Source organism: Pyxicephalus adspersus, chromosome Z (genome assembly GCF_032062135.1).
Source record: "Pyxicephalus adspersus chromosome Z, UCB_Pads_2.0, whole genome shotgun sequence".
NCBI lineage: Eukaryota > Metazoa > Chordata > Amphibia > Anura > Pyxicephalidae > Pyxicephalus > Pyxicephalus adspersus.
In genome coordinates, this window is record NC_092871.1 from 24,462,163 (window position 1) to 24,475,404 (window position 13,242).

The following is a 13,242-nucleotide window of genomic DNA, read 5'->3' on the forward strand; positions in this document are numbered from 1 at the left end:
TCAGTGAGAAGAATGTCTCTTACATCCCTGGCTGGTGGGACTAATGTTAATCTTACCGATAACCAAAATGATCATTGGTGACATAAACTGTCCTGAGAGGTACAAATTGCTCACTGCTAAAGATCCCTAGCAACCTCTGGAGGAACCCTGGTGGAGTCCGGTCACTGTCACATTCACTGTTCGGGAGATTGTTAACGTCCCCTATCATAAGAGAAATATGAGAGCTGTCACTGTGGACATGAAAGCTTTCAACAACTTCATGACCTTGAAGTACAAAGCCTTGGAGACACCAAGCAATGACAAAAATGAATGACAACCCTGAGCTTGCAAGATATATTCCTATACTGTCAAGTAGATTTAATGAACAAGGGTTTGTAGAATTCCTCGTAGTGACCAACAGTAACAGGCTTCTTTATATGTGGCCCTTCACTTTCATCCGGTGTACCTTAACATATCAACAGCTTTGAGGACAAAAGATCAGAACGTAGAATATACACCTGTTAACCAGTCATCAAATCCAAATACATCATATAGACGGAAGGGATACCACCAACTCAAAATGGGCAGCACCCTCCTACCATCACAGGCAGATACACTTACTGAAAGCAGGTATTGCACACAATACACCAGCCTTTCTCCAACCTTTTTAACACAGGGGAACCCTTAAAAAACCTTGAGCTCTAAGGGAATCCATGCAATATTTGCAACATTCACTGTACATTAGTTTGGTGGTCAGTGGGAAGAACTTTACTACCCTTACAGGTAGACAAAAAGATTACTGGTGTCAGTGGTAACCGACCTGAGATAAACTTCACATTGTTCAAAAAATCTCCTAGCAATCTCTGGAAGAATCTTAGGGTTACATGGAATCTCTGCTCTAAGCACATGGGAGCAGATTGATGACCTATAGAGGAACCCGTGACCCCACCGAGGGACTGCACATAATATATGTTACCTGTGACGTGTAAACATAATGTTGGTGGTCATATGTAACTTCAACATGTTAGAGATTGCTGTGATCACAGTTCTTTGTTAGTGACTGTTGGGGTCTCAAGGCCACAACATTATCATACAGCCACAGATTGCACACCAAGACAACAAGCAAACCCTGAAATGGGCCAACATACAAACAGGCCCTTAGGGCCCATTCAAAGCTCTCCAGCGCAGTGGAGGGACACACGTTAGCATGTAGTGGTGCCAGTTATTGTCCTGGCACCACATTCATTACAAAGCCCCATAATGCACTACATCAAGGCAATGGTGCACATCCAATTTTCAGTCCGTTCCAGTGTACTGGCAGGCCATTGATTTGACACACTGAACAAAGCAGGTGTAAGACCATGTTCACACCATCATGCATTGCGGTGTGCATACCCCATTTATATATGCTGGAAGTGCTGTGTACGAGAATGTAGAGTGATTTAGAGGGGCATTCTGGTGAATCAAGGAAAGGTTACTCCAACCCAGTACACAATAATGTGCAGCGTAACGCATGTGCACTGCAATAATCCAACCGAGTGAATGGGATTTAACGCATTGGGTGGACCAAGAAGAGGGTACATGTGTGCCCCATACACCAATAACCAGGTTCTGCATGATTTTTAGAGGGCCTGACCCTGCCCGCCCCCCAGGTAAGGTGACAAGGTGAGTGAGGCAGATGGGAGGGTTGCTATGGGGCAGGTGGGAGGCAGGCAGTGGGGCAGGTTATTGGGGACAGGCTATGGGGCAGGTTGGAGGGGCACTATGGGGCAGGTGGGGGCAGGTTGGAGGAGGGGCAGGGTGACAATGGTGACAATAGCCCCACCTGCTTGCGTGGTGTCCGTCAGATCGTAGCCGCTGCCCGGGAAGTCCCTCAGCTTCCTCCCGCTCAGGTTGAGGATGCCGCTGGTATGAGCCTCCTCCAGGGCCCGGTCCAGGCTCCGCACCGTGTGCTGGTGAATGGTCCCCGTACTCCAGGGTGGTCCATGAGGGAAGCTGGGCACCCCGGACATTATTCCCGGGCACATACCGCCCGCCGTACCCAGCAATACCCCTGCACCGGGCACCGCTCCCCCCGGGCCAGGACCGCCTCCTCCTCCCTGGCCACCTATACTCCCCACAGCGGCCACCGTCGCCGTCTGACTCGCCGCCATTTCTGCCAGGGAATAGCCCTGCTATAATGACACCGTTAGCAAGTGTTCGGCTCTGTGCGCATGCGCATCCGTGTCTGCCAGAAGGGGGGGCCGTACCAAGGGTCGGAGAGGGGGTGGGCGGGGCGGAGACTGAGGACAAACCAAAACAAAGAGAGGAGACAGGCAATGTGATCGCTAATTGGATGGTACGCCAGCTTAGCTGACCAATCAGCTGTCATATAAATTGCAATTCATGTCATGTATGCAGGTGTTCATAATAAAGACATTGCTCCTGAATGTAGAATATCTCTCCTTTCTGGTACTATATACAATATATTATACAATATATTTGTGTAGTATATTGTACATTGTTAAAAAAGTACAATATAATAATCACAAAATTTGTGTTCACAGTCACGTGGTATATATATATATTTATATATATATGGTATATATTGCACTTTGTGTTGCAGAGCATTGCCATTCATTGTTACATTACACTATAGAGGCATAGGACTATGTGATGCAGTGATCAGCATATAAAAAGTACTACAAGTGTATTAAGAGGCATTAGCAGCCACTTCCAAATTAATAAACTACCTAACACAATAAAAACATAAAACACTCACCATTGGTCAAAGCTCATACTCCCTAAGTAAGTCTGCCATAGTGGGGAAGGGGCTCAGACCTCTGCAGAGAGACCATGGCTTCTATATCCACAACAAGGGACTTTCACTGCTGGCAAAGAACAGGCTTTTTTACTCAGACACTGGCTGTTTTCTATACACAATGATCTGTGAGACTTAGCACACTTTTTATTTTGATTAAGTGGGGATGTTTTGAGCAGATTTAAACTGTTCAGTTATGCTGTGCTAAAAATAACAATAACCGTTTCAGCTGGTCCTAACTGTCCAAATGAGACCTAGTACACACAGTTTCTTTTTTAAATAATATGAAATAAAAAAGGTATAGCTAACTTATGGTAAAGTCATGTAAATGCTTTCTTTCAGTGTTTTTCCTTTTCATTGTTTATTTTGTATTCAATTGCAACAGCTAGAAATATTTAAAAATTCCACTGCACATCACCTTTCGTTTTGCCTGTTATAGACATGTCCTGTGCTGAGAGTGTCTACTCAGCAACTTACATACCCTTTAAGTCACTGCCACATATTAAGCAAAGGATAATAATATAGAGTCATGGTAGTCCATGAGAAAATTTTGGTGGTCCACAGAAAAGTTTTGACATTATTTGCAATTTTTTTATTTTATGTTTTATTATGACAATTTTTGCCTTTATAATGCACGAAATTCACAAACTGTACTAGAGACAGAAAAACAAGGGAGGCGCAGCGTGACGTCAGTGTAGTGTTAAGTTGTATGAGGCAACCATTGCCGAGCCATATACTTCAGTATTGTTGTATTTGAAACATTGCAGACGTTCCTGATATATTCCTATTTTATATACATTATTAAGTGCCATAGAAAGGGTTAAAATAACACTAGGTTGTATGAGAGAGCCAGGGTCAGACACCAATGCATGTATTGTACCATTATTAGTACCTTATTAATGATTGTCTCCTTTTGAGCTTCCAGAAAGTTTAGAGTGTTGCAAAAGTCCTTCCATTGTTGGGGGAAAAGAAAATAAGTAAATGAGAAAACAGTCTCTCCTGCATGTTGGAGACTAATGACATAATTCCCCTATACAAGAGTTTCTCATCCAGGGTCCTGTGTAACCCTAAGGTTCCTCCAGAAGTTGCTAGGGGTTCCTTGTTCAATAAACAATTTGTGCCTCTCAGGTCAGTTTAGCTGACAGTGCAGTCTCTGATTCATTGATCATCTCACAGCGCCTCCCTTGTTTTTCTGTCTCCAGTACAGTTTGTGAATTTCTTGTAATATAAAGATGAAAATTGTCATTCAGAATATAATAATTTATTATATTATTATTTTTGTTTATTTTATTATTAAAACATAAAAAATTGCAAACTTTTCTGGGGACCACCAACATTTTCTCATGGACCACCAGTATTATTATCCTTTGCTTATTATGTGGCAGTGACTTAAAGGGGTATGTAAGTTGCTGAGTAGACACTCTCAGCAGAGGACAAACAGGCAAAAATAAAAAGGAGATGTGCTGTGGAATTTTTAAATATTTCTAGCTGTTGCTATTGAATAAAAATTAAACAATGAAAAGAAAAACACTGAAAGAAAGCATTTATATGACTTTACCATAAGTCAGCTAAACACCTCCAGTGTGGGTAGAGTTACTATCTTGTCTGTCATAAAAATACTATTGCCAACAAGTTAAATTTTTATATGCCAACCCTAAACATTCATTGAGTTCTATATAATGTAATATTGTGCATGTTTTAAAGCTTGTCCTGTGTTGATTGGAGCTGCTCCTGCACAAAATCAGACTTTTGTGCAGTGCTATGTTTTGTGGTGTGTTACAATGAAAGTGGGTTGCCTAAGTGCTTTGGGTGTCTTTTCAAAAATGACTTGCACCACAATTCTGTAACTTGTGTTACATGTGTCACTAAATACCGCACCACAATGCACAGATCTAGATAGGTCCTGATTGTGTGTTTATTCAAAATCAAAGAAAACAACAACACCAGCCTCTCCGATCAATTTAAAGTTAAAGAAAGTTAAAAAAGTTAATGTGGTCAAGGCAATATACCAAGTCATTCAATATTTCTCCTGCATGTGGCAGCTTTTCACATACCGCTGTATATTAAAAAAGGTAAGGGGAATATTTCTGAGCACTACTGAAATATGTATTTTATTAGATGACAAGAATTTATATTAGCTTAGGTGGTAAGCTCTTCTGTGTCTTTATCTATCAGTCACTTTCAACACCTATTTAATGTACAACGCTGCGTAATATGTTGGTGCTATAGAAACACTGTTTAATATTATGAATATTATTAATATAAAATAGATGCTATTATGTTGGAGGTTAATTGTGAAAATCAGGGACATTTCCAAATAGCAACCTAGTAGCCACAAAACCTAGGTCAGTCCGGGGAAATCAGGGCAGTGGGTGAATATTACATTACAATATTGGTTTTGCTTGTATTACATTAGACTTAATAGTACAGGAAGACACGCAGCAAGTTGCTTCATTGACATCATTCCAGCAATTACTCTAGCAACATTTCCGCATGTAATACATGCAGTTGCTATGCCAACACACTTATGTTTGGAAGTAGTTTATCATTTTCATTTTGCTGCAGTTATAAGCCTGTAATCAGTGTTCAGAATAAAGACAGATCATTCATTTTAGGAAATGCAAGCTATCCTGTGTCATGTTCCTTGGCATAGGAATTAGATCATTCAGACTTCTTTCAACTTCTTTCTCTTTTCCAGCTGGTCTCACAAAGAAAATCCCATCTGTCATCTATTCCAATATGGTAGAATCTCTATAATATGATTCATGTATGCACTGCCATGTAACACACGTTTGGGCCTTTCACCTATTTACTGTACACACACCAATAATTCACTACAGCAGTACAAAGAGTGATGGTGAAGTCTTAAGCTACGTACACACGTCAGATTTTTATCGCCCGATAATCGGCATCGGCCAATTATCGGGCGAAAATCTGCCGTGTGTACAGTCGGTGTCGTCCATCGTCCGGACGACCGACCTGCCGGATCCACAGACGATAGACGACAGCCGATCCTAATGAAAGGGAAGGGGAGAGCGCGCAGCAGGGTGCCGCTCCGTCGCTCTCCCCCTCCCCTCTCCATAGAGCATGAACGGTGCTGTATGTACAGCACCGTTCATGCATCGTGCACTCCCTTGTCGTTGGAAAGGATCGTGAAAGATCCTTTCCAACGACAAAAATTGCAAGTGTGTACGCAGCTTTAGAAGATTTCAGGTTGCAGTATTTGGAGAAAATAAAACATGATATCTGATCTAGTTCTTTTTATTGGTAATGTAGAAAGTTTGCAGGAGAAGGACTTTACCTGTTGCAAAAAAAAAAGATAATACACAATGACCCTGATTTATTAAAGCTCTCCAAGGCTGGACAGGTTACACTTTCATCAGTGAAGCTTGGTGATCCAGCAAACCTGTAATAAATTTCTTCAAAGTTATTTGCTATTTGTTATCAAATGTTTTGAACCCTGGACCAGATCCATACCAGGTTTCCTGCATCACCTAGTTTCACTGATAAAAGTGTATGTTCTCCAGCGTTGGAGAGCTTTAATAAATCAGGTGCAATGACTCAAAGGGAAAAATAGGAGACCTAGGAGCTTCAGCCACTAGACCTTCCCACTATTGTCCCCAAAAAAATCCAGCATGTGGTTCAAACGAATAACATTTATAGAAAAACTAAATATCAGTGTTGAAAGGAGAATTTTTTGGCTTCCACTGACAACACTTTACATTGCCTACTATAGCACCTAGTGTACTTATTTTCTTACTATACCTTAACCATCCCCCTATTAGTTCAGCCTTTTAACCCACGATGAGCCCTTGAAATTCTGTTTAAGTCTCAGGGAAAGCCAGTTTATTGGGGGTCAATTGAAACAATTCTTCCTTATAGTTGGAGCCAGAATGCCACCCTTATGCACAAGTTAAAAGATCAAAAGTGTCATGCAGCTGGTCCTACCCAATGGTTTTGGACACAGAACTATGCAGGCATTATCAAATATGAGGTCAATGAGCCAGAGTTCATGGTACCCTTAGCAGCTTCTGGAGAAACCCTGGCTGGTCTACTATACTGCATGTGCAACCTCCAAATTGTTGCACAGGGTACAAATATTAATATTAAAAAAAAAAATTGGGGAAAAAAGTACTGTCATCTGTTGTGTAAAGTCATTCAGTATGTTGTTGCTATTCATATCCAAAAGATCTGATAAGCAACTCAATGGCCAACTGGAGGAATATATATAAAAGGCTGACAATGTTGCCACCATTTGCATGCCATTGGCTCAGTGTTGTGTGGTGGTAAAGGCAGCAGTGAAATAGATTTAGGCTTTATATACATCTATTTTATTTTTATTTTTTTATATTTTTTTCTAGTATTCTTTTGATTGATTGATTCAATATAGGAAAATGGGTCTCCGTTTTAATATTTATTTAGTATACATGACTAAAAGCAGAGAAAAGTGTGTCTGCCTGAATTTCTTTGCACAAAAAGGTGTACTTTGCCCTATTTCAGAAAGCTAGGATCTATCTTATAAGCAGTACACTACTTCTTTCAGTTATTACAGAAGACCTTACACTTTTAGTTTATGCACCATTGAAAGGATTTGTCTCACCAAGCTGCAGATGTAATTTCTAACAAAGTTTAGAACATTACAGGATAGTCTGATGGGTTGCTACAGGCTATTCTATTTTCTAATGCATGAGCCTGAATAGGATTTTGCTTTGTAATAGAGTTAAATGCATTTATGTTAAATTTGTGTGTGCGTGTATATAGCCACAAAGTAATGATAGAATAGAGCCGTAATTAGGTTAGTTCTACTTCTTTCACTTGACTGTGAAAAAAGAATACTCCCCGTCAGAATTAATTAACTCATTGTGCTTTTTTATGAGGAAGTCACAGAAAGTAAAGTCTGAGCAAAATGGCACTTACCTGCAGTTAATAGTTTATAATAACAGATTGTGGCTTATAAATGCTATGATAAATCATGTGACATTGCTACATACATTATATTGTACTTGGCAAAATGTCAAATCAATGACATCCTTTGTCCAGCATGTTGTGCTAACCTGTCTATAGCCAATATTTCCTGACTATCACAACATGCACACAACAAAATGAATAGAGTAAAATAAAAGTACCCCTGGTATACATTTACAGCTGTACCCCTTTTTTTCTCTGTTTTCTAAATGATGCATTTTATTAAAAAAACCTCAAATACTTGTTCCAGCTGAATTCCTAAATACCTAAGCCATGATCAGTACCTTATATTAGTTTAAAGCTAGAACTTTGAATTGCTGAAAATCTGCAACATCGCTGGCCTCAGCAGGGCCCTTTTGCAATAAATAGTGTGATATAATGTTTTCACAATAAATCATTGAAAGAAACACGTACTGGTAACTAGTTTAGCTTTTTCTAGCTGTTGTGTCTCTTTAGGAACCCACCATCTTGAAAAGTTTGTTTTCTAACTAAGCCCCAGATAGCAGTAAAAAGAGTCTTAAACCATTCTATACTCAATCCACAATATTTGGCTGCAAAGATGAAGACAACTTTATTTTAGAAATTGCACCTTAAGGATCCCCTGCTCTCCATACTGGAGTAACCATCTACCTGAGGCCCCAGTCCAATGATTATCAATGCATGATCCTGCCCGGTGCTACAAGGCTTTTTTAAAACTGTCAAGATCAGGCCCTGGGCCTGCTGTGCAAACTTGTTAGGTCCATGTTCAGTCTAATGTAAGGGCCATAAATAGTAAAACAGGTAGTCCCCGGGTTACATACAAGATAGAGACAGTAGGTTTGTTCTTAAGTTGAATTTGTATGTAAGTCGGAACAGGTATATTATTTTAATAAATGCAAATAGGACAGATGTTTGTCTCAACATAATATTAGGCAGTGTGGTGTGATTTACTGTATAAATTCCTCACTGTCAGTTAATCACAAACACAGCAAAACTTTGAGGAGCCTAGACACTCATTAACTTCTGGAGCAAGCTATGCTTTGATATGCAAAAAAAAACATCTTCAGAGTTTGTCTTGATCATTGAAGAGTTACAAGATGTTGAAGAAGAGTATAGCTCTTAAGATCACCCACAACCTCAGCTGTGTTTACCAAAAGACTTCTTCTGCAAGTCATGTGAACCACCCCCCTCCCCTGCATCAAGCCTTTGTCCTGCACACGAGCGAGCAGGTAAAGCCCCTTTTGTATCTAAGAGTCGTCCGGATGTCCTTAACTTGGGGACTACCTGTAAATAATTTTCTCTTAATGGGTGAAAAGGGATCCATAAAACAGCAACTTTACCAAAAGAAAAGTTTCCTTTAAACCAGCGTTAGAATTTTAGCAGGTCAGATTCAAATACCGCTGGCTTAAATCTAGATGACCTAATTATGTTGACCCAAGGGTTTATTTACCAGAGGTTTATAAAGCAAACCTGTCATAACAGAGTCCTGTCAATACTTTTAAAGGTGAGTTCAATTAAAAAAAATACCCCATACAGATAGCATTTTCACCATTTTGTATACTCTCTTAAAAATCATGACAGGATAGAAACATAGCAGCTGCCATTGCTGACATATTTCTTTGAAAAAGCTAATTGCCTGTCTGTCAAGTTGACCTTCTTGTTTCAGTACTTGGACTTACCTTGACCCTCACAGGCTTTGTGTTCTTCTTCTATTTGACTTTGGGATGTAGGCAGGCCCTGGACCTCCATGCTTACAATGTGGGGCTACTAACCCTGCATTATAGGGAATGATATCAGCGCCAACGGAGCCTGCAGAGAATATTAGGTGGGTTCCTGTGGTCATATTAGGTGGGTTCCTGTGGTCATATTAGGTGGGTTCCTGTGGTCATATTAGGTGGGTTCCTGTGGTCATATAGGGAGGGTTCCTGTGGTCATATTAGGAGGGTTCCTGTGATCATATTAGGAGGGTTCCTGTGGTCAAATTAGGAGGGTTGCCCCACAGACCTATTTAATTGTTACCTCCTCTAAAATGCTACGGTCAAGCATGTCTGTAGGTACCCCATACCTAACAGGCAATGGCCAAAATTAGTTTTGTCAGTGACTATATACCTAACTCTATGACCAGACCCGATCCTTTTTTTATACATCTTGCAGATAAGGGCATAATTATTGATGTTTTTAGAGCTGTCATATTGTTTGCTTAGTCCAAGTACACATGTTTAGAGAACAGATGCAAACAATACATTGCTTTTTATATTCATTCAAACATTGCTGAGTAATCATGATTAGAAATCAGCAGTTTTGCTTCCATCTTTCCTGTCTCTGAGACAGCTATGTCAGGAGTTCCTGACACTACTCTGTGTATAAATGCTGCAAAAAGTATGGTTAGCAAATAGAAACTATGCCTGTGAAAACACAGTTTGTCATTTCCCCTGCTAAATGAAGGTTAAAGTGAATTACCACATTACAGAAAATAGTTTTTTGCATTTTTAGAAAGTGTCTTAACTTTTGTGGAAATGGGGTTTGTAGAAAAAAAAAGTGTTGTCAGGGAAAGGAGGAGATGGAGGGCAGTAGTCAACAGAGAGCAATACTATGGGGACGTCGGGAAGAGAGGGTTGTGGGGTTTGTGGCGTAAATAACAAGAGAGATGTGGATTTGGATAGCATGTTATTGCAGTGAAAGGTGTGTGCAAGGGACATTGGCACCAAGAACAGTGTTAGGTGGTAGAGTTGATGGGATGCCAGGGAGCTGGTATTTGGATGGAGCATGATAGTATTGAGGATCCAAGTGAAGTGTAAAGCAGTTCATTAAGAAGGGTGAATATGTAGCAGAAGTGCAAGGAAATATGAGGGGGATAAAATATGGGTCAAGGTGTTGGAAGTCGTGGGAGTTTTGGGATGCTAAATACAGCAAGTAATATAAGTGTGAGTGCCGAGTCGTTGGTGTTAATGGTCAAGATGGCAAAGAGAATAATAAAGAATTTAAGTTGCAGGGGATGATGGTACAAAGTGGTACAGAATGAGAGATAAATGATAATGGGTTGCTGTCAGTGAAGGGGGAAAATAGACAGGGGTGCTTTGAGATAGGGGGAATATGAAAAATGTTGCAGGATAACCTTGGTTTGCCCAGTTTGGGGATAGTAATGTGGGAATAAATGCTGTAGTTTGATATCATTTGGGTGCAGAAGGTTGCTGTGTTAAGGACACCCTTTGGTGATAAGCCACCTCGCTGAAATCCAACCAACTGGTTGGCGTATTTACACCTAGTGCCTGCTTTCCAGGCCTTTAGGGCAGCATGGTGGCTTAGAGGTTACCATTGTGACCTTTGCAGGGCTAGGTTCCAAGTTCAAATGTCGGTCAGGACACTATCTGCATGGAGTTTGCAGGATCTGCCTGTGTTTTGTTTCCTCCGGGTACTCTGGTTTTCTCCCACATTCAAAAAATATGCAGTTAGGTTATTTTGCTTCCTCCCAAATCCACTTTAGACTTTATTAAAGACATATGACTATAGTAGGGACATGACTATAGACTTTGTATAGTGCAGTGTAATATGTTGCTGTTGTATCAATACTGTGTAATAATAATATTAACCCTAGAACGTTTCTTTGTCATCCATATACTCCCAGCACCGCTGTCCCTGACTTCCTCTAATACTGCTTCCTCTTTTTCAGCACGCCACCGATTAGGAGTACGAATACAAATATATCCATATAATTTTTAAAGATTAGGAGCTTAATTCTGCATTGATAAAATGTATTTCAAAAGTTGGAAAATATGTGTTTGTTTCTCTGAATAGCGCAATTATCTGCTTACTTACAATGGACATTAATCTTACTTTGGGCCTGGACACCACTTGCCCCAAACTGGCATTAGGTTTAGCTAGGAGCCAGCCGTTGACCACATCTACCATGGTGGTGTAGCGATAGGTGCCTGCTGACCCACTTGTGATAGATGTAAATCTTGGTAAAAAATAAAAACAATAAAAAAATAAATAAGAGCCACATTATCTTTGGGCTAATATTAACATGTAAAAAAATTATGAATAATGTGATGGAAGGATGAACGTATTTCTGTACAGGTAGTCCCCAAGTTAAGGACATCCAACATACAGACGACTCCTAGATTCGAATGGGGCTTCCCTGCTCGCTCGTGTGCAGGATAGAGGCTTGATGTGGGGGAGGGAGGCGGTTTGCATGGCTTGCAGAAGAAATTTTTTTCTAAACACAGCTGGGGTTGTGGGTAATCCTACAGACTGAGGTCTTCTGCTACATCTTGTAACTCTTTAATGACCAAGGCAAACTCTGCAGTTGTTCCTTATTGCATATCAAAGCACAGCTTGCTCCAGAAGTTATTAAATACCTAGGCTCCAAATTTTTTTATTTTTTTATGCTTTATTGCAGTAAAACGCCCCAGTGAAATCAATAGAAGCATTTACCCTTGTTTAATCTAATTTTCCTGAATTTTAGGGCATTTTCCAGCGTTAACCCTGCGTTTTAATTTTTTAAACGTTGCAAGCAACGTTATAGATAACGCTCATACTTGTGCCTCAAGGAAACGTCCTGGTGTAAATTAGCTCATTGACATGCATGGGAATTTCAAACATGGGCTTTAAAGCCTCAGGGTAAACACTGGGGAAAACGTCCGTGTAGACTAAGCCTTACATACAAATTCAACTTATGTCCCTATCTCTTATGTAACCCGGGGACTACCCTGTAATATAACTTTAATTAGTGCAGTAATAAATAGGAATCTCTACATCAGTGTTTTTCAACCAGGGTTCCGCCAGAGGTTGCTAGGGGTTCCTTGAGCAATGGGCAATTTGTGCCTCTCAGGTCAGTTACCAATGACACCAGTAATCTTTTTGTCTATCTGTAAGGGTGACATTCTTCCCACTTGCCAGCATATTAGGAGGCATTCTATCCACTGACCACCATGGTAATTTACTGTAATCTGTAGATATAGTAAATATAGCAGGGGGTCCCCCTCCCTTTCTTTCCTTCAAAAAGTTTTAGAAAGGCTGCTCTACACCATAGATAATGAAGGACAAAGGAATGAACCTACCATCTGACCTGGTAGAACAATACTCCCCTAGCTGCTCCCTTTGCACATCGAATAATCTACTACTGACTTCCTCACTCATAACCTCAACACACACACTGGTCCAAGACTTTTCTTGAGCTGCCTGACTCTCCGGAATGGTCTTCCTCTTCCTATTCAGCTTGCTCCTAACTTCTGCTCATTTAAAAGAGCACTCAAAACACACTTTTTCAGACTTCCCTACCCATTTCCTTCTGTCTCTTAAAACTCTCATTATTTCCCACTACTCCATATCTCCCCTCCCATTGTGTGAGACTTCCCCCACCTCCTAGATTGTAAGCTCTTCAGGGCAGTGTCCTCTACTCCTCCTCCTGTGTCACTGTCTGTATGTGTCTGTCATTTGCAACCCCTATTTAATGTACAGCACTGCGTAATATGTTGGTGTTGTATAAATCCTATTTAATAATAATAAAAATTAAAATA

The 13,242-nt window shown here is 40.4% G+C and overlaps 1 protein-coding gene across 3 annotated transcripts in view; it reads right to left on the reverse strand.

Annotated features, from left to right (window-relative positions):
* LRCH2 (leucine rich repeats and calponin homology domain containing 2) overlaps nucleotides 1-2,511 on the reverse strand; it is a 55,424-nt gene extending 52,913 nt beyond the window's left edge. Inside the window, exon 1 of one of the 3 annotated variants that reach the window (XM_072430414.1) lies at nucleotides 1,805-2,511. In XM_072430414.1, the coding sequence (XP_072286515.1) occupies nucleotides 1,805-2,132 (328 nt within the window). In that variant the 5' untranslated portion in view covers nucleotides 2,133-2,511. The remainder of the gene's footprint in view (nucleotides 1-1,804) is intronic. The other 2 variants (XM_072430413.1, XM_072430416.1) reach the window with 2 other exon arrangements.
* Nucleotides 2,512-13,242: the final 10,731 nt, after the last annotated feature.